This window comes from Dermacentor andersoni, chromosome 3 (assembly GCF_023375885.2).
Source record: "Dermacentor andersoni chromosome 3, qqDerAnde1_hic_scaffold, whole genome shotgun sequence".
NCBI classification, from domain to species: domain Eukaryota; kingdom Metazoa; phylum Arthropoda; class Arachnida; order Ixodida; family Ixodidae; genus Dermacentor; species Dermacentor andersoni.
The window spans coordinates 23,971,643-23,999,501 of record NC_092816.1 but is presented as its reverse complement, the minus strand read 5'-3'; the positions used below and the strand labels follow the sequence as shown (position 1 = coordinate 23,999,501).

The following is a 27,859-nucleotide window of genomic DNA, read 5'->3' as shown; positions in this document are numbered from 1 at the left end:
GACTAGTTACCTTTCATTGCAGCTGTCAGCATCTGGTGAAGGTCTGGTTTGAGCATTCAGCTCTACACGGACCTTCTTCACTGCGTCTTGTGCAGCTGGGCATTGGTTGACAAGGTTCACTATATCACCGATACTTCTTTTCTGAGCCCCCTTGTCAGACCCAGTCACAGTGCTGCAAAGCTCTGGCTGTTCCTACAAGGGTAAAGCTTAGCTCAGTCATGAAGGAGGACCTTATGTAGCAGGCTAGCAAACACATGATTGGTAACTTTAGAGGGCATTTAGTTTTCCTCATCAATTACATTGAATTATAACATCAGCCACAACCAGTGATGTTCATCTGTCCCAGCAGTTTATTCAGAAGCAACAGCAATCATAATGTAGTTTTAAGAAAAACATAATAACTCAATTTACTACTTCTGTCTTCAAGTAAGTATTAACAAGCCAACAAGAGAATCAGAATTTATTGAGAGCTCTTTGCTAAGAAAAACTATTGATCTCTCATAGTCTAGATGTCACTTCATAATGTAACACAATCAATGAACCACCAAAGGTCACAGCCAATGACACCAGTGGTCACATTTTGAATCAAACCATGTTTGAATAGAAACTAGGGGTGTGCAAATAGTGATTTTTGAGACCAAATCAAATAGTGCCAGAAGCAAATCAAATTGAATTGCAAACCTTTCGAACAATGAACAGCCATTATCACAATTAATATAAAACAATGTTCACATCCCAGTATTCTTGAAGTTCGCAAGTTTCTGTCATTCACTGCCATTTCTGTCAAGTTTCTGTCATAGTATGCTATAAAGCATTATTCATTAAAAACAGAAATGGGGCATTACAAGAAAACAAGGATTTCCTTTGCATGCACAGGACTCTTCAGAGAGTGCAAATGATCGCTGTACAGCCTGTAAGGTATGGCTACCTAAGTGACATAGCCTGCTCCACTATGCATTTTCTCATGTTTTATGTATAATACTATGTCCGTGGGGGTGAAAGCTTACCATACCTTTGCTCCAATTTTATGTTTATTTGGGTGCAGGTGGCGTTTTGAAACATTCAAAAAGCATTGAAAAAATATCAATATTTACGAATATTGACTAGTCAATTTGAATATCGAACAAATAGGAGACTATTCGATTCAAAAGTTTCGAATATTTGCACACCCCTAATAGAAGCCATGTAATTGCCATGTTTATTCTTGGTAGAAAATAGGCTGTTTAAATTTTGTTCTTGTTCCTTAGTGAAATGGCACAAACCCCACAGGGGGATCAGCCATGAATCAGGCAGTGAAAAAACTATTATTATTTATTTTTCTTAGGAAAATAAGGTGAAGTGAAATAAAATGTTGATTGTGAAAGGTATTAAGGATAAGATATCTCAATATTGTAGAAAATGGCATAAGCAAACATAGTTGATGAGATCCTGTTACCCATTACATCTCAGCATGAAGGAGTAATAGTCACAACTTAAGTATGTCTAATTAGAACTCATTTCTATTAGGTGCTTACATATGGATTCAAGTGCAACAGTAGAGTTCCCACAATAATTATCTGAAACCCTTCCCCCTGCAAACCTTGTAGTCTGTAGTGTTATTTGAGACATAAGAACCATGATCCGAGTTCTGACCATTACCAGCTATTTTGTATATTAGGATGAGAATACACAATGATGTGCAGCTAGGTGCCCCTCAGCAATCTGCACAACATGTGCTCTGATCTATGTTTCAAAACACGGGCAGGGAAAGAAGTAAAGAGGTAGTGAAAAATCAGAAGTGGAGACCTGCATGCAGAAAGGTGCCTGCTGTATATAGCTACCATCCTTCCTAAATAAAAAAAAAAAGAAAGACGGAAACTGCAATAAATATACAAACACACAGAAACCACAATATAGACGAGAGTGATCTTGAGAAAATATCTTGTAAGAACATGTAACAAAACAAACGAAACTGCTTTTAGTAGAGACAGGTTTATTATTGTTGTTTTTATATATGGGTAGTACAGATCATTAAATTAGCGAGAAGGAGGGTATTCAATGTGAACGTCTTATGGGTACGTGCATATGTTTGAGGCAACAAGGCAAAAGAATGTAGGTGGCAAGTGCAGGTGAAGAATGATGTGCTCATGCTGCACACGATTTGACCTTCCTAGTTAAGTTTAGTGAAATGGGTGAAAAAAATGACTTTTCATGAACAAAAGCTGGGAAAATGGGCGCGTAGATTAGTTGTCTCGGTAACGGATAGAAACAGTAGAAGAGGAGGAGTTCCACCACTAAACTGGACGATTTCCTGTAGTGGGTGGGTTCCATTAGTTGAGGATCAAGCAAGCAAGCATCACGGTGAGAGGCTAGAAAGCAATCGTACAGTATCAGTCGTGCACATGTGCATACATTCAACAAAACGCAATGGACATCGTCTGCTGCTGTCTGTTTGCATTCGGGTTGATACAATGTTCTGTGCATAATTTTGCACGACTGATATCTTTCCCTCTTCGATTTGCAAGGTTGGGACGCTCAGAATAAAAGCGTGACATTTACCTTTACTCTCACAGCTGAAGCAGTCGACGCTGGCTTCAAGAAAGGGCTGTTAAATTTCTTATTTGCAGATTGCTGAAGAATAGATGACTTGCGCATGTTTTCTTACACGCGTTTAAAGATCACGAATAACTAAACGCGTTGCAAATTATTTGTAACAAACAGTTTCACATAGAATACACTCAATACATGCATTATGAAAGATGCATTCAGAAATCAACATAACCGCGCTAAATCTTCTCGCTTTCTTTGTTTGCTGCATGCAATCGTCTGCCGCACTAACTTTAGCATCATGAAAAAGAAAATGAACAACTATGAGGCGTAAAACAATATATATAAAATAACATGCATAAAACTAAATTAATCTTACATTTAAATATGAAATCGCAAAGAAAAAATATTTTTTGTTGTAAAATATTTTGTAAGAGAGGCGGTCATCGAGACAAAGCCAGTCAGAATAAGAGACTCAGTTCTAGCCAAATCAAAATCTGGCCACTGATGTGAACCTGAGAGCTTGGAGTGGGGCGAGTTTGCTTGCCGTCTTGTTTTCCCGCACAGACTGCTCAGGCTCGCTGTCACCACTCCATTTCGCTGCCCAGTAACTACCAAAGCGTGCTCACTTGTTCAACTGAAGTATGTAGTGCATGCTTGGCGAAAACAATCCGCCTCGATGCGTCAGTGAAATGGGCAACACCAACGCGACCCAATGTAAGTGCCAGCATTTTCTCTTGGGCCTTCTTATCAACGGCTTGCCCTGTGTTCCAGTTTTATCTGCTATGCCTTAGCACCCTTATGGGCGTGACGAAGCTGCGCGAGGCACTATAGAGTTGTAGTTGTGCCTTTGCGGTTCGATCTCCGTGACCTGTAGTGACCCAAAACGTACTTTGACCGGCCAATCGTGTCGGGAAAAGGTGCGGGAAGCTTTCACTCCCTCTAATGCAACGCGGAACTGCGGGGCATAACTATAACGCTCTCGGCATGGTTTCAGAACACGTCGCCAAGCTGGGACACATACTTTGGAAAGTCTGCTTTGCATAAAGGACATTCGCATATTTGTGCGCGCTTTTTTTTTTTTTTTTACTTGTTTGCGATAACATCTGCTTTAGCGTAGCAACAGGTGAAATTCGCAATGCAGCAGCTGGTTTCTTTCACTCAAACCGCCGAATTTCACTTTGACTGTTCATTTAACTTTTCTCGTACACTTCTATCAATTTAATTGTCCGCATGCCTAAATTGCTGGCGTGAGCCTCACGCGTTAACTTTCGCCGTACCTGGCCCAACGCAGTTTCGGAAGTTTTTGTACACTATCGCAAATGTCGACGCTAATTGTTCCCACGCATGCAGTTCTGCTACTACCAATGACAAGTAAAGCGGTCTCAAGATACCGGCGCAGTTATTATGGCAGCTGCCGAAGTGGTGTGGAAAAAAGCTGTTGCAGTATATTTTGAGGACTTGCGTGCGATTGGCTCTATTGTAAAAAACTAAAGTGAACTAAACTAAAAACCTAAAAAACTAAAACTATAAAAACCTAAGAAACTAAACTAAACCACATATTTTTTTCGTTCATTATGTATTCTTTACGACTCAATAGCATAGGGCATGCGCGACGTAAAGCAGTCACGTCTTCCTTGCGTTGTCACTGACGTACTGGTAACCGTTGGGCGATGCGCGCCAGAGGTTCGTTTAAAAACTGCGTGCCGTAGTGGCCATAGTTTCGTCCAACCACTGCAGCATGCAGCTGTAATGCAGCGACGGTGTCGCGATAAAGTGTAATTTCCGGCGGCTTTTGCGCAAGGCCGGTCTTATCAAATAACGGCGCGCACTAGCCCTTTTGCAGCCTTAAAAAGTTATCAATTCAGTGTGCTTTTTTTTTTTTTTTTTGCCGAAGCGTCAGCTAACTTGGCAGCATTTGGTCAGAATATATATGTATATATATATATATATATATATATATATATATATATATTCCTTTCCGGAATGTTCCATACTCACAGATCGCCCCTGTGTTTGCAAACTGTGCTTCACCAGAATTACAGCGGGAAAGAAGCATACTGAGCATGTTGGCACAGTGTGAGCAGATAACTTTTGTGTGTTTGGTGTAGAGCATAAGTGGCTTTTCATGGTAAAAAAAAAAAAAAAATCGGATGTTTTGCATGTCAGAATCATGATCTCATTGCAGAGCACACCATTGCAGGGGGCTCCGGATTAATTTTGACTACCTGGGGATCTTTAATGTGTACCCAAAGCATGGCACAGGAATTTTTGCATTTCACTCGCATCGAAATGCAGCTGCTGTGACTTACTGTGCTAGCTTGCAATCTGTTTATTGAGTTTATTTGCTTAGTTTCTTGGCTCTCGTCAATTTTTTGCAGGTGAAGTCACAACCATAATAGAGAGCTTTAAAGTTCGTGTATGTAGGCTTTGGGTACCCAAAGGGACCTTTGCACACACAAAGCACCCTGGCCTGCTTGCTTTCATTTGTATACATTCCTGCATTCTTTTGTAGAGCAAACGGTTTGTGTCCCCAAATGTTGAGTGCCGAAAATCCAGAACTCTAATTATGACCTCACCAGGTCCAAAAAGAAAGTGCTTTTGGCCTGTTTCGAAAAGGTTGTTATTATGGCACACAAGACCCTAGAATTCAATTTTACTTCTTCTTCTGGTTGTTGAGGCGATCTCTCAATAAAGACGTTTAATGCTGCTATTATTTATATTTATAAACTGCCAATGCTAAGTGTTTTTTTTTCCACCTTTCCACATACTATGCACAACAGTTCATTTTAAATTCAGTGTTATCTTCAGCGCTCTTGCTGGCTTTGCTTCCCAGCAATTGTAAGGTGACACTTTCAATGAATGTGGTTTTTAAGGGTTGTCATTGCTTGAGCTCATTGGTTGTACATTACAAGAAAAGGTTTCAGCAAAAAGTACTGACAGAACAGTAGGGAAAAAAGAACCTCCATTCTTAATATGTGGAGGCATCCACTGAGGTGTCCCTCATGGCCTATTGTACAGTTTTCTGATACTAATGCTTACCAATTAATTCGGCTTGCAAGTACTTGAGGAACCCTTTGTAACACAATAATTGGCAGTTATATTGTAGAGCCTTTCAATGCTTTAGTGCTTGCCTCTGGTCGATTCCATGAGAGATGAACATAGGTCCGAAAATTGATATTTTAGATTCCATGAAATGTTTTATATTTTATGCACATATCACTTGGTAGCACGAAAGTGAACTCTGTTTCTTTAGTGACTGGATAATACAGGAGGGAAAGAAATAACTGAAGTTCTTCAGTGTGGAAATGCCATTTTCATGTACTAGGCATTCTTACAAATTCACAACAGTATAAAATACGAAATGTTATGGCTACATAGAAGGGATTTTTTGTCTAAGATGGATATGTAAGGAATAGTAAGCTAGAATTTGTCATGGCTGCTGGAGCCGTACAAATATATTATATTTAAACATTCAAAATATTCAATACTCGTTAAAAGGTTGCTACTTTAGCGAATTTTCATCTATAAGCCAATGCATGTAGCTTTTTGAAACTTGGCCGGCTATGAGAACTCAACTTGTTCAGCAGTTATGGTGAAAATTGCTGCTGTAGCACAAATACATCCTTTTACAAATTGTGTGAAATTGCCTGTTTTGATTAAAAATGAACCCTCTTAAAAAATAATAGTAAAAATTAGAATTTTTCTTTTTTCAGAATCTTGTAAATAACTGTTCACAGACACTGGAAAAGAGAACATTAAAAGACATGGGGCATTATTTTGTTTTCAATGACAATAGAAGTGGCAGCTTCACCAGGATGTATCAAAGTGCTAAGAAAAAGGAACGTCGGAATAAAAAATTATGGATGATGAACATTGTCCACTGTAGCATTGTGGGCTGTGCACAAGTTGAAAGTTGAAAAGGGACTTGTGTTTTCTTGTTTGATTGCTATTGATCATTTCAAGGCTCCATCTTCCTGTGATCCTCTGTCTTGTGTGGCACATGAAAATGATACAACTTGATTAATTTTGTATTTCCTTTTCAATGAAAGGTGGAGTCAAAACTAAAGGCTGAGGAATCAGTTTGGTGAGAGTTCGTTGAGCTCTGTCTTCTGCTTAGCTGCTGGTGTCAAGTTGTCAGCAGCAAGTATCACTATTTATTTTTTCTTCAGTGAGAACACTGATGCTGCATTTTGTTTGGGCAAAGTTTAGCAGGAAACTGGTGAAAAGAAACCTTAGTGTGAGTAGGTGGAGGCGGCAGTGAGGACGAACAGGCAGCAAAAGAACTGCACTGTTATGGGTACCATACAGGCATGTCTTTCACACACTCGAGTGTTCCTTTTCATAAAACTTGTGACACTGCACAGTGCAACAGCAGTTAGATCCATCATTTACTGTTAATGTCCCCAGTGTCACAAACTCCTCTTGGAACGGCTGGGGCAACGTCCTTCAGCAGCGGGCAGCCAATGGGCTTTCATGAGGTGCATGGCGAGAATGTGCGCCTGGAGCAAGGCGGCAAAGTGGCACGCCGAGCAGAGAGCTTCTGCAAGGCAATTGTCTTCAGCTCCCGGCCTGTGCAGGTCAACGAGAGGGTGGTGTTGCGCATCACAGAGCTCTCCAATGGCTGGAGTGGTGCACTGAGGTGAGTGCTTTGCCATCATTAGTGAACTAAAGCCTGTAGATGTACGACGTAACTCAATCAACACGTAGTAAAATAAAAATTTTTGCACAAAACAGACAACCACAAAAGGAATGCACACATAGTGGTATAATTCCTAGATGGAACAGCATCTGTCCAATGTTCTGCACAAAAAATGTAGTTAATTGCCATTGTGCATCAACCAGCCGAGCAGTCAATGTCAATATGTGTATTGCTAATTGCCAAGCATTGAAGTACTGGCGTGCAGACATCAGATAATGGTTGCTAATGTCATCTCCTTTGAATCATGGTACTGACAAATAAATAGTCATCTAGTCTGTGGGAGCTAATTAGGTTTCACTTTATCTATTGCATTCTAGTAATGTTCTGCCTGTCACTATCTTGTAAAGTTACCTATGCTAGTCCCCACCTCTGCACTGCTTTTATTTCACCAAGACTCCTGTTGTCACTTGCTGATCTCCACCACCAACCAGTTAGCCCTTTATGGATGACTGTTGTCTAGAGGCAACATACCAGGAAAAAAAGATTTTTCTGCTGAGTTGTGGCATTGAGTACGAAGTTTCTGGCTAAAATGTCTTTGGCCAACACTGAATAACTGGCAGCAAGCGTCACCTGTGAATTTATAGCAGAAACAGGATGAGGAAGAAGTTTGGCACATGACCCACTTTCTTTTGAAAGTACGGTCAGAGGAGAGACTGATGCAAGATCTCCACCATTACTGGTATCGCACACATGATGTAAAGCAAATCAAATGTACACCTCTAGTTCACGTATGATGAGAGATGTCAGTATTACAGCAGACCCCCCTATTACTGCACAAGTTCCAGCAAAATATCTTTTTCTTTTCCGTGATTATTCTTATTCTCCATGTGTTTTGCATGTTTAAATAGGAAATAGCAATGTTCTTAGGGTTTTTGTATGTCTCGTCCTTAAAGAGTTAATGATGCTCCCATCAACTTGTCAACTTTGAACTCCAGTGCTTGTGGTAGGTGGACATTCCCACCAGTTCTTGCTTGATAGATATCAGCACCACTGCTCGCACCATCTCATGACACCGAATTCACTTAGCTTACATTGAACTGTGAGTGTCTGCAGAAAACTTTCTGGTGGGGGGGGGGAATGTACTGAAGGCAGGTAATGATTTTTACTAGAAGTGAAAGAAGAGGAGTGTATGTTGGGAAAAAGAAACAAAGCAGGTGAAGTTACTAAGTTTTTACTGCTTCATAACTTTACACATATTCTGTGTCTGTGCTTTGGTATACTTCATTAAATAAACCACTAATTGCCAGCATTGCCATTGACCTCATACCTCTTTTGCTACTAAAACTTTGTTTGAAAATAAAGTAAAAGTTAGTGTGAGCGGGAATTTCATGCTTGATACAATGAGACGTAGTCTGAAGGCATGCATGCAGAGCCTTTGGTTATTTTGGCATTGAGCAAGGAGGTACAAGGGAATGCATGCCAGCAGTGGCAATCTTTCAGCCCAAGTGGGTAAAAAATGGGTGAAAAGTTCGCCGTTGGGAGGTGTGATTGCACCACGGAGTGTGCAACCACTTGCCATTGACACAATCTACACAACACTGCCACCTTGGAACCATTGTAATAAGAGGGATCTGGGCTTCAGAGAGTCGCAGTGCCCTCGCAGAAAAAAAATTACAGCAAGAGAAGGAAACAAAAAAGTTGGAAAACTAGCATCCGGATTTGTTACTGCTGTCACGTGGGCACATAAGCATTCCTAGGAGCAGATTGAAATTGCTAGTGTGTGTATTACACGCATTTTGACAGTGGTGAGCTGTGCATTTGTTTGACAGAAGGTCATGTCAGAAACAAAAGAGAGAGAGACGCTCGGAACTACTGTGTGCTCCGATTGGTCTGAGCGTCTCGACAGCAAGAAGGCGCTTCACAGCATGGTGTCCAAGATTGCACGGGTGCGTCATTATAATCTTAGAGATCATGCCACGGAGCGTCACTTCTGGTGAGCAGTAATGGCAGCATTTATTTTTCAGTATCAAAAACAACTATTTTTCCAAGCTCTTTGTGACACTTCTGCTATTATTTCAAATTTTACACGGAGCCTCCTCTGTATCTACATTATCTTGGACTAAGCTTTTTACGCAATACAATATTTCAATGCAATCGGCCTTTAAAGGAGGAATGGGGAAGGTTAACGGGGCATTGGAGCGGTGCTTAATGGTTAAACACCATGCTGACTTTGCTTTGAACAATACTGCAGCACTGCTTAGAATGCTGAATTACACTCCCCAAGAAAGTTTAGTTTGAGGGAAGCACCTTGGCGGAGTGCAGGCGATGTGACATAATAGGCTGAATCGCTCATCCTAAGATAATTCTGAGTGACGCTGGTTTTGTTAACCAATGCCACCATGCATCCAACGCTGTAAGAGCAACATGTCTGGCTGCACTTTGCGAGTGCAAACGGACGTGTCATCAGGTGTTGAGATCGATGTGGCAAGGCCTCATTATATGGCTGAAACACCAGAGATGTGGATGGCATGTTTGGCGCATAAGTAAACATGTACCACCAAATACAACTGTGCAAAATAATGTCAGAGCATCTTGGAGGCTCTGACATTATTTGTAGGCTCTTCTATGTCATGGGAGTGCACTTTGCACATAGCCAAGTGGCGCAGTGCCTCTGCATAGATCTAGCCTAGCTAAGTCTAGTGTTACATTTGAAGCTGAAATGTTGGTAACATGCAGTTAGACGCAGTGGTGCCAGGGTATCTATAAGCATCAGTTGATTACACAGGCAAGCTATTAATTGCAGAAGCTCAAAATCCACACCCGATTCCCTCTTCCAATTGCTTATCTGCGTGCAGGCTGGGCTTCACGTCTCACGACCCAGTCACGCTACAGGGAACTCTACCAAAATACGCTTGCCCGGATCTGACCAACAGACCAGGTAACTGGGCCAAGGCGCTGGGTGAAAGGTATGGTTCTTTGCCATTTGACTCACTTTATGTAGGTAATACATTTCTTCCAGTTTAACCAAGTTCAACCATACAACCATATTTTAAGATAATAATTTTCATTTTTCATTCTTTTTGCCCTCTGTGATCGATTGTATGAGGCTTTGCCCACCCTATTGTCAAGATCGATCATGCAAATGAAAGAGCTTAATAAAATCTAGCAAAAAGAATCCTTACAAAATCTGGCCCAAGTGAAATAGTGCCCCATTTGGGCAATCAAGCAAACACCCACAGTACGAGAGCTGCATTTCAATTTCACTTAGCAGCACAGTACCACACAACAAAGTAATGTGTCACTTGGAATTGGTGGCAGGGGCTGCTGGCAAGAAAACTGTGTTTAGAATGTTCAATACTTATTATGAAGTTTGATACAATCACTGTTCCAGATATGAAAGCTACCCTTGAGAAGGACTTTTGTAATAGCAAACTGGTTTGACTTCATCTATGTAATTATACATGATTCATCATCATCATCATCATAAATGAGTGTTTATAAGGTCCACTGTAGGATTAAAGTCTCTCGCAGTGATCTTCATTCTCCTTGTCCTACGCTAACAGAACTGATCCTGTGCCTGCTGATTTCTTAGCACTCCACGTAATCCTCCGCTGCCTTACTTATTTCTTGAACTGACTGTTATTTTACTCCGAAGTGAGTGCACACTTAGTTTTTTTGCAAAGAGATCATGGTGCTATTCATATATATATATATATATATATATATATATATATATATATATATATATATATATATATATATATAATACACTCATACACATACAACCGTTATTTACTCAAATCTGAAATGCCCACACTTGTATCAGGCACACATTTTTCATTGTTGGAAAAGGGGAAAATGTGGAAGCCAGTTAAACATTGTTTGTTCGTGATTGCCTGTGCGATTTCAATTTACTAGTAGCTTCTAGAAGAGGCAGGAAAAAAGAATGCCAAGCACACTTGTTAAAAGCACTCACTGACTGACCACCTTCCTATGCTGTGCACTGTTCTGTGTATTGTTACAAAACAGAGTGGTAAAAAATGTATGTACAACCAACTAGCCCACTTCACAGCACTTCTAGCTGCACTTCATTTAAGTTCACTTGTCAGATATGGACCCTGCAATAATGCCCCCCCCGACTAGCCCTATGTAGCTTTAAGTGACATAGCAAGTAATGAATAATGGCTCCTAACTACTGCTAATATTGTAATTACCAATTGTGTTTTGTGCGGACAAAAATTTATGAAGCAGTAAGGTTTCTTCAACATGTTGTTTGTGCGGGCAGTGAAGATGCATCATTAGCCACGAAAGCACTATGCCTAGTCTTTGCCCATAAAGTCATGCCTTGCCTGTGTTTGATGGTTGCAGACACAGTGCCTTTTCATGTGCATAAATCTGCTCAGGTAATGCTCGATGTGGGGCAGTGATAATGCAATATGACGAGTGGTGCTTCATTTTCATGCTCAATTCTGATAGAAATAACAATCATCAATAACATGATTCTGTAGATTTTGTGGAAGGATAAAACAAAGCATAGGAGAGGCTAGGAAGCCAAAGAACACAAAATTTTACTAGGAATGGGGCGAAACGAAGAAGAATGCTACAGCAAACAGCATAAAAACGGTACTAGATTATAGAAAAAACAGCACGAGTGCTGTCCGTGACTTGTGCTGTCCATTTCTCCAGCCTTAGTCCCTCTTTTATGCTGTTTTCCATATTATGTCGTCATAGCAACAAGCCCTACTGACAACCATTTTGCAAGATCATGCTCGTATTCTTGTCAGTGCAGTCTTTGAGTGTCTTGTAGAGATTGAGATCAATTGAATGAATTTGGCAACAGAAGTTGTGAATAATGAACCATTGTGCATGATCCTCTAAACTTGTATTTGTGGTGGTAATTGCCAATGCTTTGCACTGACACTTTCATGCAAACTTTGCAGGTATGCCACGGAGGGCACATTGCTACATTACTATGTGAACAACATGGGAGAAGTATTCTTTGGCATTAATGGCGAGGAGAAGGGGCTTTTTCTGAATGGTGTTGACACCAGAGGGCCTCTATGGGCACTCATCGATATCTACGGCAACACTACAGCCATCAAGATGGTCGGTAGGTGTCCAGAAATGACTGTCCATAAAAATTAACAAGATTGAAACCAAAACTGGAAAAAATAACTCTAATACTGCTCACTGGAAATGAACGAGATCCAAAAAAGTTAAAAACCAGCTTGGCTCCTTGGCATGACCTCCAAGAGTGCGCACTCAGACAATGCACTGAAAATCTTGGAGGCCATGCTCTAGAATGTGTGTAATGTCTGCTAACCACTAAGTACAGTCAAACCTCGTTAAACCGTTGGCTGGAGCTCGGGAAAAAGTACGTGCTAAAGGGTAGTACTGCTTAACCGAAATAGCATGAGCTCTCGCCCACTTACCTGTCGAAAACGGAGCTCGGAGAGAGTGCGATGAAAGGGGGAAAAACATGCAGTATTTGTTCACTTCGCGTGACAAAGGGGTTACTTTCTTTTGATGCCTCGGCGGCATAGCAGGGGCGACAGCAGCCTCCAACTTACTGAAGCTGCGAGCCAGCTTTTCAGCCAGCCCCCTCTTCTCGGCAAACACTTGCATGGCAGATTCCTCGTTGGCGTTACGTATTCTCCGTGCACGCGCGCGGTAGCGCTGCAAAAGTCACGGGGCGCCTTTTTCATTGCAGGGCGCTCTTCTCGTCGCGATGATTGCATTCATGAGGCTAACATAACGTGCAGCTTCTGCCACTGTCAGGCCTGAATCGCCCGTGCTGTTGCTTTCTGTGTCGTCCTCATCACTGTCGCTAGTTGACACTTCGGCAACAACAGAGGCAACGATGGCGAAAAGTCGAACCTCGTAGCCGACATCTCTTCACGGTCGCAGCAGCAGCAGCACTGCCGAGCAGCTTCTTTGCATTCCAAATGCCACACTCCGTAGTCAACAGCAGATCCCTGTCGCGTGCCAGCGCCGACTTCTTCGTGTCAGGTTCGATATCACAAACAATGTCTAATTTTTCTTCTATGCTGAGCACTCGGCGTTTTTCTTATCCGAGCTTCGGCATGACACGACTCCTTGATTGCACGATGCCACAATGCTCTCTGACACGGCGCCGAAATTATGTTGATGTGGCTTCACGCGCAAACGTATGGGGTGCTTGGAGGCCATTGTTCCGACCTCTGAGGCTTGTTGTTCTGCCACGCCACCCGATGGAGACGACGCACCGCCGTGTTTGCGCGACGAAAAGTGGAAACGCTACGTGTTAACCAATATGTACACAATAAGCTGCTACGGTTTATGTAGATACAAAACTCGTTATGTTCAATGGCTGCTGAGTCAGGGATTTGACTTTACTACTTTTGTAACGAAACTACTGTTTAAGTGGGTACGGTTTAATGTGATTTTACTGTACGTGCATCTTATACTTAATAAGAAAATGAGATAATTACCAGCCCTGCAGCTTTGCCAAGGTTGCTTCAATATATATTGCCGCTATCTTCGTCCCTACAGTGTGACAATATGCTACTTATTTATAACTATCTTAGAAGTGAAATTTTGTTGTTGGCCTTTAACAACTTTAATTAGAAGTCCTCACTTATATGAGGTCCTGAATTTTGCACACTGTGCTTGAGCCATTATCTCAGACACATTATATTAGTTTTTTACTTGCTGAATGCTGCTCAAAGGGGCCCTGAACCACTTTTTATTGAAATGGAGAAAGACATTTGAAGTGAAAATAGGCTATTTCAGAAATACTTTGCCGCAAAAAGTACTTCAATGCGTTCAGCAGAAGTGAAGCTTTTGGCGATCAAACACGGCCTCCACTGTGCTCCCGTTCCTTTTTCAATGCCTTGTGCTCCAAAGGCTACGGTGCAGTGGGGTGGGCCCGTAACGCTCCACCTTCTATATGTCACCGTGGTGCACAGTTTAAATTTCATTTTGGATGTTAACATAGATGCCACAACTTCCGCCTTTGGTGCCCTACGACGCGCTAAACATAAGCCAAACGCGGTTGTCCTCAGCGAGCCATAGTGCGCCTAGCCAGTGGACTCGTGGCGGCACCCCGAAGTGGCTGCAGTATCTATGCCATGTAGGCAACTACAGCTCGATATTGACACGTGTACTTATCTTTATCGGGCGACCACGTTTCGCCGCCTGACAAATGTAATCGCACAGCGCGGGACACGCCTGCATGTATCTGAAGTTTCTGGAAAGTTATCGATGCTTCTACCCGGCTGTCTGTTGTCGCCGAACCTTGTGTTATCTGATTTCATCGCGTGACACGAATGGTGTAGAACTTTGTGGAAGGCACGCGGGTCCGAACGATTAGTCTGGAACATTCGACGACTGCTGTATAAAAGTCGACGCGCTTGACCCGCAGATCAGATTTTCGACGATCGCCTACCGTGTCCGCCGCTATCGTTGTGGTATAAGTGTAGCCTATTTTTGTGGGCACAGGTTCGCCCAATAAAGGTTAGTTTTTCTTTCACAGTATTGCTACTGTGTTCTTGAACGTCACCACCACGTGACAATATTGGCTATCGACCAATAGCAGCCGTCTAAGGAGAATGACGAAATAAAGCGTTGCATGACAAAAGAAAGCGTCCAGAAGATAGTGAAGACAGAGCCTTTTGTTGAAAGAGAGCCCTTGAGAGAAAGGTAACTTTGTGATCCGCTGGGGAGCTCCACGCGCTGCGTACGACAGCAAAACTTGGCTGAGATGTACCCGGACGCCCGCGGACTAGGTTATTTCACCAAGCCCGAGGTGTGGCTCAGGGCCCCTTTAATATTTTTAAAACTGCGATATGTTCAGTGAATATGTCATTCTGCATTTTAAAAAGCTTAGTGCATAGTACATGGGGTGTTGCTGTGGCTTTAGTAGGCAATGTACTTGTCGCTTTCAACGAGTACTTTTTTTTTCTTGCAGAGGATGAGCAGTTATTGAACAATCGAAATGAGATCATTCGAAATGGTAAGTTCTTGTTGAAGTTAAAATTTCAACTTGCAGGTTACCTTAGTTGTTTTCTGTACCATCTATGCAGTAGACCACCTCTAAGCCAAACATCATAGCCACAGTTCTATAAGTGATGGAAAAAAGCAATAAAATTATACGGTGCCTTTATTGCATAAGGACAATATTGTACATTCAAGCCTCGATATAACGAACACGAATATAACAAAGTATCAGATATAACTAAGTAAATGTAAAATTTGGTTGGTCATGGTTTGTCTCAGTGGAGTATTCTACTGCTATAACAAAATCAGTAATGTAAGATTTGACACATTGTTGATGAAGCAAATTTTTGTTTGCACGTGCCTCGAGATACATTCTGGTAGCCAAAAAGTCAAATACAATTGCCAACTGATTTTTCAGACCTGATGGCTGCAAAGGCTCCAAGTACATGCAGGCAATACGTGTGGACACAGTTAATTGAAACTGTGGAACAAAACCAGGGCCGGTATAGCATAAAACTATACCAATCTGTTTTTATTGCAAATCAGCCATTAGCCCTCCGTGATAGATCAAAATGGCTCAGGCTCTGTCCATATGTGTGGTGCCGGCCCATGTGGGCTGGACCTGAACCATTCTGACCTGTCATGGACGGCGAATGGCCAATTTGGAATAAAAACAGATTGGAATAGTTTTACGCTATAGGGCCCCAGTTCACTAAATCGTAAAAAAATGCGTTCAATGGAACTACGATTGGGAAATGAAAAAAAAAAGTTTATGTATTGCGAATATAGGTAATTGGGCAGTGAATGCAGCACATTGAGTGTGTGGTTTATGTGGGCAAGACACCTCAAGCACCCTGCAATGATGTCCTAATGAACAACCAGCTAATGCACCAGCACGTGTACTCGTTTAAATTAACATATATTTTGGTGTGGGGCTACCTTTTGTTTGTCCACATCCCTAGTGCTTTATCCAAAACTTAATTTGAATGAGAGAGATTTCTTATGTACGAACTGTGCCATCTATTTATCCAAGCAGCACAGAAAGCAGTCAATATTGGCTCGAAGTGGGACCACATTGACCCTACATCAAACATTATTGATCAACAAAGTCCCTATTTCATTGCTAGGGGAGGCTTATTTTGAGAGGACTGTCTGCTTATTGGCCACCACTTTCATCCATAATCTCAGCTTTCTTAGTGTGAGTTGCAAGATCTGCTCACAAGGTCAGCTGATGTGAATTCACATTCGTGTCTGTAGTGCACCAGAATCACTTTTCAGTGGGCTTTGCAGTCACCCTGACAACTGGTGGTGTGGAGGACCTGATTCGACAGATGGAAGAGTTCAATGGTTCAAGGGAGACAACCGGACCGGCTCCAGTGGTGACTCAGGTACTTTTTGGATTTCATCAGTCTGTTGCTTGTTCCTGTTGTCACTACTTTTCTCTCTGTGACGGAACGCTTAGCTTGCTGTCACTACCTGTCTTTGTAATGCATGGAACTTACACTTCCCTTGCATTTACTGATTTATTATAGTCTTTTTCTCACTACTGCTGAAGGTGGTGGTGCTGCTGTCCTGCACATTGTCTGCTATTGGGACTCTCTGGTTATGGCATTCTGTTCTGCGGCTACATTTGTTTCCCAGCTGAGGCATCCGCATTTTGTTGAGAATGTAATGTAATAATGCTTGTGTACCATGCTTTGCAGGCCTGTTAAAGGATCCCCAGCTACCCATTCATTTCACTTCTTCTAAAGGAAATCTGAATCCTGTCGGGGTGATTTTATCTCATCACTTCCGCACATGCTCCCATTCTGTCTTTTCTCTTTTTTCTTGTTGAGGAGGTATACTACATATGCTGCTTGAAAGAATGAAATTTGCCTGTTAGTTGCTGATATTTTCTGGCCCTTTTTTCTGTCCTGTTCATCATGCTGTTTCTTCTGCTCAAATCCCAAGTGGTCAAAATTTGCAATTTCAAGGCCTCCACTACAGTTTCCTGTAATCCCCATGTTGCTCGGGGACGTCAAAATTAATCAAGCAATCATTTGTATCGTTTAGTTCTCCTTTGCCGTCAGTATATTTCACCCTTAAACATGTGCTGCTTGCTTTTCGAGGAGCAATAACCCACCTAAGCAGTGGCACAGATGAGTTCATGGCCTAATTTGTAATGTGGCAGTTTTTGTATCAAGAAGTTGAGCATGTTGTCGCAGTGTATGTTTGGCAATACTGCACATGCACTCCATGATGTGCTTATGTTTGTCAGTAATGTGCCAAGCAGATTCTATTTAATAAATATGAAAATGGAAATTATGTTTGAGCATTATATCACCAATAACGAGATACACCAGATAAGTTCATTTCTAATGCCATGAGATTGTGCTGTTAAATCCCAAGTGAAGGTTCAGTACATTGAATTGTGTTGTGGTTACCTTTGGCTATGTGTTCAGGTAAACAAGTGATGAACAGTGGTTCAACCACTGTAGCCAAAGTTGCTGTAGCCAAAGTATTGACAAGTTTACCTGTCAAAACATTGGCTACTCTGAAGAATACAGGTCCCCTTTTTAAAGCATTGGCTACAGTGACATTCCTTGTCAAACCACTTTTGGTCACTTCAAGCCTCAATCTTCTTGTGAGCGTCTGTCTTGTTTGAATTTAGGTAAACAGCAGTCTTATTTTTTCTTGCAAACTTGAGAAATGTTCACACTTTGTTCATATACATGAGAACACTACTGTGCCGATGTATGTGTAACCATTTTACTAAGCAATGTGCTTTTCTGGTTATTTAAGTGACCACTTGCCAGTAAGAACACACTTAAAAGGTATCTTGCTGCTTGACTTTTCTTGAATTTTGTGGTGCTAAAGCAATGTTCAATAAACTGCCCCATACTTATTTTCATCTGCTGTAATATGCAGGCATCATGCAGTTCAGAGTCGCTTGATGGCACGCCTCTGCAGTCTCCGCCTCACCGCCGTCCCATCACCATGCACGCTCCTACTGGTGCGAGCGCCTGGCAGCGACTAGTGTTTCACAATGTGCTCGGCCCAAACGCTAGGCTAGATCCAACAGACAGGTGAGCAGCAACGGGACTCGCCTGGCACTTCACTGCAGTCTACCAAGCGAGATTCATACTTCACAACGATTGTTCTTGCAATGAACCTGTTAAGGGGAGTGTTACAGTTGTTTTCATGCAAAGAGCAGTGGCATGGGTAATAGCAAAATGTTAAAGAACAGCCAGAGTCCTGAATTATTGCTTTAAGATGTGTTTATCGATGATTATAAAATAAAAGTTGCCGTGCGTATACCTCACTCAAATTAACCAGTAATCCAAAAAAGTTTTTCTCGCTTTCATTTTACCCACTCAATATTGGAGTTTGTACTGCTGTGGCGATGAAAGCTGTTGGCTTGGTGCTGCAATGCAGCATTGCTGCTAGGTTAGGGCGTATTAGTGGCTCGCTGTTCTTTGTGATAACTTTATTGCAGGCTTCATAGGGAAAGCTCATAATGTGGTGCTGCAACACAGTTTGTGTGGGAGCTGTCATAGTGAACAGCCAGCCATGACTGTACACGAAACGCAGTAGCAATGAGCCAGCAAACATACCCCATTCTGAAGAATGTGAGAACTTGATTGTACAGCTTCGCTGCCTTTGATGTATCGGTTATTAATTCCCACTCTGCCCTTTTTCGTTGGATTTCATGAAGTGAGCTCGTCTCCTTTGGTCAGGCAGATAATAGCACAGGTGTTGCTTTAGGTTCTGCTAATCCCACTATGTGATTTTTATCATGAAAGGCATTGGAGGAGGAGGCAGGTGTCTGTAAACGAGCAAGCTCACTAATTAGAAAGTATGTTTGCCAGTTATATGCAGTTGTAGGTTAGACATCAATTACAATATAAAATAAAGTGCTAGTAAAAGCCTTTACTTCACCTGGCTGCAAATAACAGTGAGTAATACTTCAGTATTCACAGTGAAGTCTTATGTCAGTAGCCAAATAAATGCCACCCGCTGTGGTTGCTCAGTGGCTATGGTGTTAGGCTGCTGAGCACGAGGTCGCGGGATCGAATCCCTGCCAGGGCGGCCGCATTTCGATGGGGGCGAAATGCGAAAACACCCGTGTACTTAGATTTAGGTGCACGTTAAAGAACCCCTGGTGGTCCAAATTTCCGGAGTCCCCCACTACGGCATGCCTCATAATCAGAAAGTGGTTTTGGCACGTAAAACCCCACAATTAAAAAAATAAATAAATAAATGCTGGAAAACACTTAAGTATCTGATTATAGTCCATTATACTCGCCGACCGATTTTCCAGACCTCTCATGGAGCGAAAAGATAGTCGGAGAAATCTAACCGTCCGAAAAACTCATTCACTCAAAAAAATAAAATTTATTAGGCTTAGAGCAACTTTAAAAATATTTAAGAGATGGCCCTGCCTCATACCATGCTTGGAGGTGATCAAATTTGCTTATATTTGCGCAAGAGTGACGTAGTCTCCATATACAGTCTGAAAAGAGCATCACTGCATTGGTAATCTGCAATCTTCATTGCCGGAGATCTTGATGGAGATAGAAAAAAACGAGCCACATTTCTTCGCACCACTTGGCTCTCGTGAAGGCACACGAGGTGGTGCCGATCACACAAATTCAAAGCCGCACGAACACACATAACGATGCGACGTCGTCTCCGAGACCCACCTGCTTTGTGCGCACACCTTGTGCAAATAGTTAAAATAAATAAGTTAATAAATATGGATACCATATTAAGTGATTAGGATGATAGTGCTGACCAAGAGTTTTGTCAGCCAAAGAAGAGCAGGCATGGCCTCTGACACTAGAGAATGTTGCAGGCTCTTTATTGAAAGTGTGCACATCCCAATCTTGGAGGCTATAGAGCAGGCAACTGGAAGCCCAGCCTGGCCAAGCCAGCGGCGGAAAATCCAACATGGCGACCCCCAAGCTTGGGTAGTGTTGCTCGGAACAAGCGATTTAATCTGGAAAATCAAACCTTGGGGCCTAAATTTATCCGAAAAATCGGTTGTGAAAATGCATTAGCTTTATAAAAACCCTGACAATGCATTTATGAAGTCCGGAATATTCAAGTATTAATTTTCGGTCTGAAAAATCCGTCAGTGACTGTAGTCCTTTATCAGTTAGGGCCTGGTTCTGCTTCTTTGTCTCCCATTTTTGCCTAGTGCAAAATAGTCTGCTTAGTTTTGGGCAAAGAAATTAAGAGTGTGAACTCTTCAGCATCAGCTGATGTAGCTTGAAGTTGCAGCAAAGTCATCAGGTAATAGACACCTAAGGTTCAATCCTAACATTAATCAGCAAGCTAAGATTAATTGGCCTTGTGCCAAAGGTCCTGGCTGCACAACCACGTAACCATATGCAGCTGAGCTTATCAGGGACTTCAGTTGGTGACTTAAGGATTGCTCTTACAGTTTGTCTATATTTTGCTTTACAGACTGTTGGCAGAACGTTGTGACCTCAGCGAGCAGCACGCGTTTGTGTTTGCTTCACGCACGCTCTGTCCAAACGAGAGGCTTATGGTCAAGGTGGTAGGCGTAGACCCAGCGCTGTCTGGTTCTCTGGCTTTTGGCCTGACGACATGTGATCCGGCAACCCTTGCGCAAGCTGCCTCTGAACTCCCCAGCGACCTGGATGCTCTTTTGGATCGACCAGAGTACTGGGTCTTCCAGAAAGACATTCCCTGCTTACTCAACGATGAACTCACCTTTGTCACAGGGGACGATGGTTTGTGTAGCTCTGGCAATTCTTTAATAGTGCATTGTTTAGCGTGCTTGTGGGAATTCCCATGCCAGTACAACATCACCTCCAGTGATGTAACATGCCCACTGTAATATTGGTAAATTTTAAGTCAGCCAGTACAGTCGAATCTCGATAATTCGAACTCGAAGGGGCCCTGAAATTTGTTCGCAATACAGGAAGCTAATTGAATGAAGGATTTGCCTGCAGTAGCACACATGTACTCAGCTAACACTTGAGTGGGAAGTTCCAGAAGATTTATTTGGAAGTATTTGCAAATTACAGTCAACGTCTGATTTTCCAGACTCCCTAGGGCCGCAAAAACGTCCGAAAGATTGGATGGTCCCAAAAAATAAAGGAGTGCCTTTTACTGCCTTCAAGGGCCCAAATCGCCACAGACACGTCCAAAATAGCCCTGAAGCCTGCCACTACACTTATTAGGTGTATCGGTGCTCGTACTGGGATAGGAGACGGCAGGTGCACGCATGCGTGTGTAATTAAATGGACACTAAAGGCACATACTAAATCAAACTGAAGTGATGGCTTAGTGCTTGAGAATCTCTAAGGCGTCAATATTATCATGGACAGAGCCTTAATAATCTAGAAATCAAGGTAAATGCAGGACATGACTCCCTTGGGACATTCAAGCACTTGCCCAATAATGAAAGCACTCCTGAGCTAAATTCTGTCACTAGTACTCAACTACTCATTGCAGAAAACATCCTCATATTGTATTATAATATGAAATAAAAGCTACTTGTCCAGTTCCATTTTATGTATAGAAAAAAGAGCTCATTGAAGTTTCCGTTGACAATGACACAGGCAGTTGAAAGGTTTCGTTTTCGTTCGACTCTACACCACCCACGCTTTCACGTTTCAATACTTTCCTGATCGCGAAGTGCTGCACTGATTTTTTTATCTCGAGAAACTTGCACAAACTGCGAGTAGCACAGAATTCAACTTCCATGGGATCTCGCGGGATGCACGAACGGTCTATGCCACTTGAGCAAAAAGCAGCTGCAGTGGCGAATCCGCCGCTCTGTCGCGGCGCGATGTCGTTGTCTGTCGGGTGCCGTTTACTCACCGACGGCAGCAAAGGGCGGTGAGGGCATATGCAATGTCACCGCTCCCTCGGTTGGGCGGCGGGAGACACAAATTTCGATAAAGGTATTCAGACCCTTCAGATACAATTTCCTTGTAAACCAAGTCTTTTCTTGGCATGAAACAATGTTGCAAGGTTCTGGAATGGTATTTAAACAGTCCGCGTCGACTTAGTATTTGCCTTTAGGGCCCCTTCAAAGTAAACATACCATCTCCCGTGACAATTGCCTCTTTTAACTTTTAGTATGCTTCACTGCTTAACACTGCTGTATTTGGACGAAGCTGACTTTCAGGAACCGGCATTATGCAGCGTGCCATGCTTTCCGCGCTCCAAAGCCGTTGGCGAGGGTTACAAAGGTGGAGCCTGCACCAATAATAATAGCGGAGAATTGTTTCAATGAAACACACGGAACCGAACAGCAAGAAATTTGGCAGCGAATGTCGAAATAGCTAGACCTAGCATTGTTGCAGTCATGGCTATAGCTGCCATCGGATCTGCATGCAAGAGCGGCGGCTCGAGGCGGCGAGATAATCAAAATGACGGCGTTGATAGCTTTGTTTAATGCCGTTTTGGACCTGTGATCATGGCAAGCAGTCTGGAAAATCGGATGGCAAAGGTTTTTTGCGTCCAAAATTTCTTACATTCTTATACATTGAGTGGTGTAAGTACATGGTGGTGCTGCAAAGGTGTCTGAATTATAGGGCATGTGCGAAAAATTGGGAGTTCGGAAAATCTGTCGTTAACTGTAAAGGACACCTGTCACTAACAGAAATAATCGGTTATATACGCAGCTACACATGCCTGCACACAAATATACACCACTTTTTTTTTTTTTTTTCGTGTGCGGTGTTGAGGGCTCTCTCCTAAGCTGTTCCTCTTTGGCAGAGTCGGAGGACTGCTGGTCGGAGCCACCGCCGCATGATTCGACACGCTGCTGAGAGCATTGTCAGAGCGCAGTAGGTTCGAATTATCCATCACAAATGCTTGTGCATTCAAATTATCGGGCATTTTCGCCCATTAGAATACACATAACTTTGACAGAACCACAGCGTCAGTTGGAATAAACTGAAAGATGGAGTTAAGCATGTTCAAATTAACAAGATTCGACTGTATTGAGGAATGCACATTGCATTACATTTGAACATGAAGGATATTGTAATTTGGCCAAATATTCTCAATTTTCTTACCGTACTCTCCATTGCAGCCTGGCTGCACGGTTCTGTTGACACAGCAGTCGATGCCGCATATATAAGACCTGAATATGCCTAATTATTGTTTAAATGAATTGTTCAAACATCCCCCTTAGAAATTTAATTAATGTGCAAGGCTGTACTGCTCCTGTATCAAACACTGCCACAGAAGTCTGTCGCGGTTTCTTGCCAATTGACATGGCGGAACTTTGTTCTTGGCCATCAATCATGTTTGCTGCATTGTGCGTGTCGTTCATGCCCAAAACATCGTGCTGCGTTCGAAATTGTTGTACATCGGTGGTGCCGCAAGTCAGAAAAAAACATGCAGGTCAGCAAAATCAGGCGCCTGAAAAATTGGTCAGTGACGGTATATGACATTATTGCACATTTTTTCTGCCAGAATATGTATATCTTAAAACACATGGTAACAAAGATTTGCTTCTATATAACCGACGACATGTGGAATCCCTCATTTTGATGTTGAGAATGCTCCACTAAAATAAAGCATGACCAACCAAATTTTATATTTACTTCGTTACTGTATATAAAATGATTCAGTATATATTCATGTTATATCGAGGTTTGATTGTATTTGATACATGTACCGTATTTGCACGATTCTAACTTGCACTTCTTTTTTAATAAAAGTTGCGTTCAAGTTTGCATGCGCGTTACATTCGTAACTAATTCTACTCAAAATCCAGGAAGGAACAGATTCTTACTAAAAAAAAAGCTCAATGTAAGGTAGCTAGCCACACTGCCGTCGAACGGGTCGTTTGAAGAAAGCGATGCCGGGAGACATCGCAAGGTGGGTCCATGGTGCGTGGAATGCTTTGCTGCAGACAGTCGTGCTCAAGCCTTCAAGAAGTGTGGCATTTATAATGCATTAAATGGAACTGAGGATGACTTTCTGTGGTCAGTAGACAGTGAAAAGGAGATGCTGTGAGACTACGATAGCGACTAGTCGCTACGGTTCAGCTATGTGCATGCCGGTGTGCCTTTGTATGTTCCATAATATTGTTTCACCGTGGTACGTGTTAACTTGGGTTTCATTACTTGATGTGCACAGTAGAATTGGCACCAAGTAACTTTTTTTAATATTTGGGCGGTAATATAGCTGCGCGTTACAAATTGTGGCGCGTTAGAATCATGCAAATAAAGTAATGCCATTTACCATTAAACTGGGCAACTGAGTAGCTTGCAAATGTGAAATGACTAGAAGATGCTTGTATCTGGCACACCATGTCACTGACAATAACATCAGATTGCTTGTGAAAGAGCAGAGTAATATTACAGAACAGCGCATCATTCTAAAGGAATGCTAAGGCAGTAGTATCGTTCAGATGATAAATTGCTTTGCCTAAGTAGCGAAAACAAATCTGCAAGTCGCCTAATGGCAAGATATCGTTACTAAATTATGAAATCGAGGAGTTAGCTTCCTTGTATGTTTGCTGAGCAGCTGCAGCTCCCCTGCAGCAAAATAATTTGGAACAGTCCACTCTTGCACCTGACTTTCTCTCTGTAGAGTTCTCTTATATTCAAATGAAAATTGGTGTTAAAAAATAAATAGTGAATTCTCACATTGCATACAAATTGAGTGCACAGACTATTCATCTTCAGAATATTGAATTTCCCACGCACCAAGTTCTGGCACATCACTGTGCTCGTGGCTGGTATGCCACACAAATCCCAATTTCGTTTCGGTATTCATTTTCCACGCTGTTTGCAGAACCACTGAAGTTGCTTGTAGCTTTTTGAAAAAGTGTGCATGCTATTCTGCACAATTTGGTGCCTAATGTTCACTTCAATTTTTTCTTTATGCTTGCAGGAAAGGTTCAGTACTCGCAAAACAATGGGTCATTCAAAACAATAATGTACGTGGATGGCACACAGCAGTTCTTTCCGTTTTTCGACATTGCAGGCCGGGTAACAAAGCTCAGGCTTGTTGGTACGTATTTACCTTTTCTGTTTTCATCTTTCCAAAAATTTTCATTCTGTACTAAAAAACTACCCTGCGTGCTTGTCATCTACATATGTATGCGCAATTTGTTCAATTTGGTTGTTTGCAGTGTAAAGGAGAACAAGTAGGAAAAGAAAAGGGCAGAGCTCGTGGCCTGCACTCTCTCTGAATAGAAAGTAGCCTCTGTTGCATGTCAAAGCACAAAGCAAACGCGCAGAACATTGCTTTAAGCCAGTATTTTTGAGTTTGAGAAAATATAATATGTTGTAACCACAGGAAGGTACAAAATGAAGGATGAGAAAGAAATACTACCACGTCTAGATACCAGGCTTGCTGTGTTTTGTGCATAAACCTGCTCTAGTACACAACTCTTGCCAATTACACTGCTTGGGAAGAAGGGTGAAAGAGAACATCTGTACATATAACCTTTGCAAATATAGCCGCATTCAATAACTTTGATTCTACATAGAGGCTTTCTAGAGCGCTTGTCCTGAAAGCACCAGTCGCAAAGTGGATGCCTAAATATGGTGCACAAGGTCTAGGATTTTTTTATGTAGCCCGTGGACAATATGCAAAATTCCGTTAGCAGGCTTTCTCATAAATCTAAGTTGACTTAAGAGATATATAGCCGTGTTCTCACTAGTAGCACAATTTAACCTGAAACATGCGTTTACAAGCTTGAACAGTGCAGGCAATGAAGGGAGGCAGGAATGATGTCACCAGCCCACATACTATTGACACCTTGCAAGCTCTGCCATTTTGGTTAGGTCACGCAAGTTGTGCAGGAAAAGTGCACGTTTTGCATATTATTTAGTAGGCACAAAGCAATGCTCCAGAAACAATTTGATTTTCTTAAATTCTTTTTTTCTTCTATCATTCTAGTCATCACTGCCTTCAAGGCTGCTCTCTTGCAGTGCAACTTAACCCCTTCCTGGCCATGCTGTTATCTTGAAATCTTACCAAAATTGGCCAAATTCATTACTGCAGAATCATTCACAAATAACAATGTAGACAACATTTGAAGCACTTAGTATTTACAAAGTTGCCTTCAACTCATTGCAAGTGAACATTAACTGCACCATACAAGAAAACAAAAGAAAAATTAGGAATTGCCAACCCAGATCATCCATGGCATGAAAGGAGTTAAAGGAGTACTGACATGACATTTCGAACTTGTAATTTTTTTCACATTAAATGTAAAAAAAAAAAAAAAATTCTGCTCAGCAACACTACATGATGCACCAACAGTCTACGGCCCTGTATACAGTCATTCCACGCGCCTTGTCGATGATGGGCAGATTGGTTTCAAACCATGTAAAATAAGTATCTGCGAATGCAGGTGCAGCTTGCATTATACAAATTGTGTGGTTTATTATAAACGCCCAAAAAAGTATGTGTATACTCTTTTCAAACAAAAGAGGCGTGACACCAATGCCAAATCTCTCGATCAGTTGAGAGGAACTATTTGTGAGCAGTGAACACAAATTGCTGGGAATAAATCTAGGCTATATGCTTACCTTCATCCCCCAACTTAAATATCTAAAAGCGAAATGCCTCAAGACGATGAACCTCTTAAAAGTTCTGTCGTGCACAACATCAGGTAGTGATTGAAGATGCCTCCTGAACTTGTACAAGAGCCTTGTCCACTCTTGCCTTGACTATAGTGCTATAATCCGTCATTCTGCGATGCAAACGGTGCTAAAAATCCTAGACCCTGTGTACCATCTAGGCATCCGCTTTGCAACTGGTGCTTTCAGGGCAAGCCCTGTTGAAAGCCTCTATGTAGAATCAAACGAGGGGTCACTTCGTCTACAGAAGTCATATTCCAGCTTCACATATTATCTAAAAGCAAACTCGAATCCTGAACATCCTTGTTACACAACTGTAAACGATGTGTCCTGTGCCATACTTTTTAATAATTCGCCCGCAGCCTCCCTAGGGAACCCGTCTCACTTTGTGTTCGGAATTTCAATGAAGAAATGTGTGTCCCACTTCTAGAACACCATCTAATGCTTCCAGCGAAGCTGTCACCGCCGTGGCAGTGGCAGCTTGTGGAATGTGACATGTCGTTTGTTGAAGTCAGTAAGCGTGCTCTTGATATGCACGTTTGAATGAACTTCCTTGAGCTTCGGTCAAAGTACTGCTGCCCGGAGTTTTACACCAATACATCAAAGTCACAAGCTGGCATGTCTTATGCAGCAGTCAATCTGTCCTTCTCAGAGTCTGACATTCTGCATGCGTAAACAAGTATATTTACGGCTGAAGCCTGTGCACTACTATAAGCTGTGAAACGCATCAAACAATTAAAACTAGAAAAGACTATTATATTCGCCGGCTCTCTAGGCATTGTCAAGGCTTTAGAGAGGCCACAAAAAATTCTGTATCTATTGATCTTTATACATTCTTGTGCGCTGTTTATGCATGCAATCCACAAGTCATAATGTGCTGGGTGCCTGGACACAGAGGCGTCGAGGGTAACATACTTGCCGATGAAATCGCCACATCCACAGCCACAAAAGATTTCAACTCTTCCATAGCTGTCTCCGCCATAGATTTGCAATCTTTCATTCGGAAAAAATTAAGAGACTATTGGCAATGCTTGTGGGACGCCCAAACCTCAAATAAACTTCATTTAATTGAGCCACTCTTAAGCACTTCCCCACAAATAATAAAATCACGCGAAATCGATGACCTGTTCTGTGAAATAAGAAT

General features: G+C 42.1%; 2 protein-coding genes across 2 annotated transcripts in view; one reads left to right on the top strand and one right to left on the bottom strand.

Annotated features, from left to right (window-relative positions):
- The window catches only part of LOC126518768 (DNA repair and recombination protein RAD54B-like), a 42,280-nt gene extending 39,456 nt beyond the window's left edge, over positions 1-2,824 (bottom strand). Inside the window, exons 1-2 of the mRNA XM_050168545.3 lie at positions 2,539-2,824; positions 11-192 (exon numbers count right to left, since the gene is read on the bottom strand). Coding sequence (XP_050024502.2) covers positions 11-192; positions 2,539-2,634 — 278 coding nt within the window. The 5' untranslated portion in view covers positions 2,635-2,824. The remainder of the gene's footprint in view (positions 1-10; positions 193-2,538) is intronic.
- A 187-nt stretch (positions 2,825-3,011) lies between these two features.
- LOC126518811 (protein neuralized-like) overlaps positions 3,012-27,859 on the top strand; it is a 40,041-nt gene continuing 15,193 nt past the window's right edge. Inside the window, exons 1-9 of the mRNA XM_050168550.3 lie at positions 3,012-3,243; positions 6,937-7,168; positions 10,024-10,134; positions 12,109-12,278; positions 15,117-15,161; positions 16,436-16,533; positions 18,053-18,210; positions 20,594-20,883; positions 25,016-25,135. Coding sequence (XP_050024507.1) covers positions 3,180-3,243; positions 6,937-7,168; positions 10,024-10,134; positions 12,109-12,278; positions 15,117-15,161; positions 16,436-16,533; positions 18,053-18,210; positions 20,594-20,883; positions 25,016-25,135 — 1,288 coding nt within the window. The 5' untranslated portion in view covers positions 3,012-3,179. The remainder of the gene's footprint in view (positions 3,244-6,936; positions 7,169-10,023; positions 10,135-12,108; positions 12,279-15,116; positions 15,162-16,435; positions 16,534-18,052; positions 18,211-20,593; positions 20,884-25,015; positions 25,136-27,859) is intronic.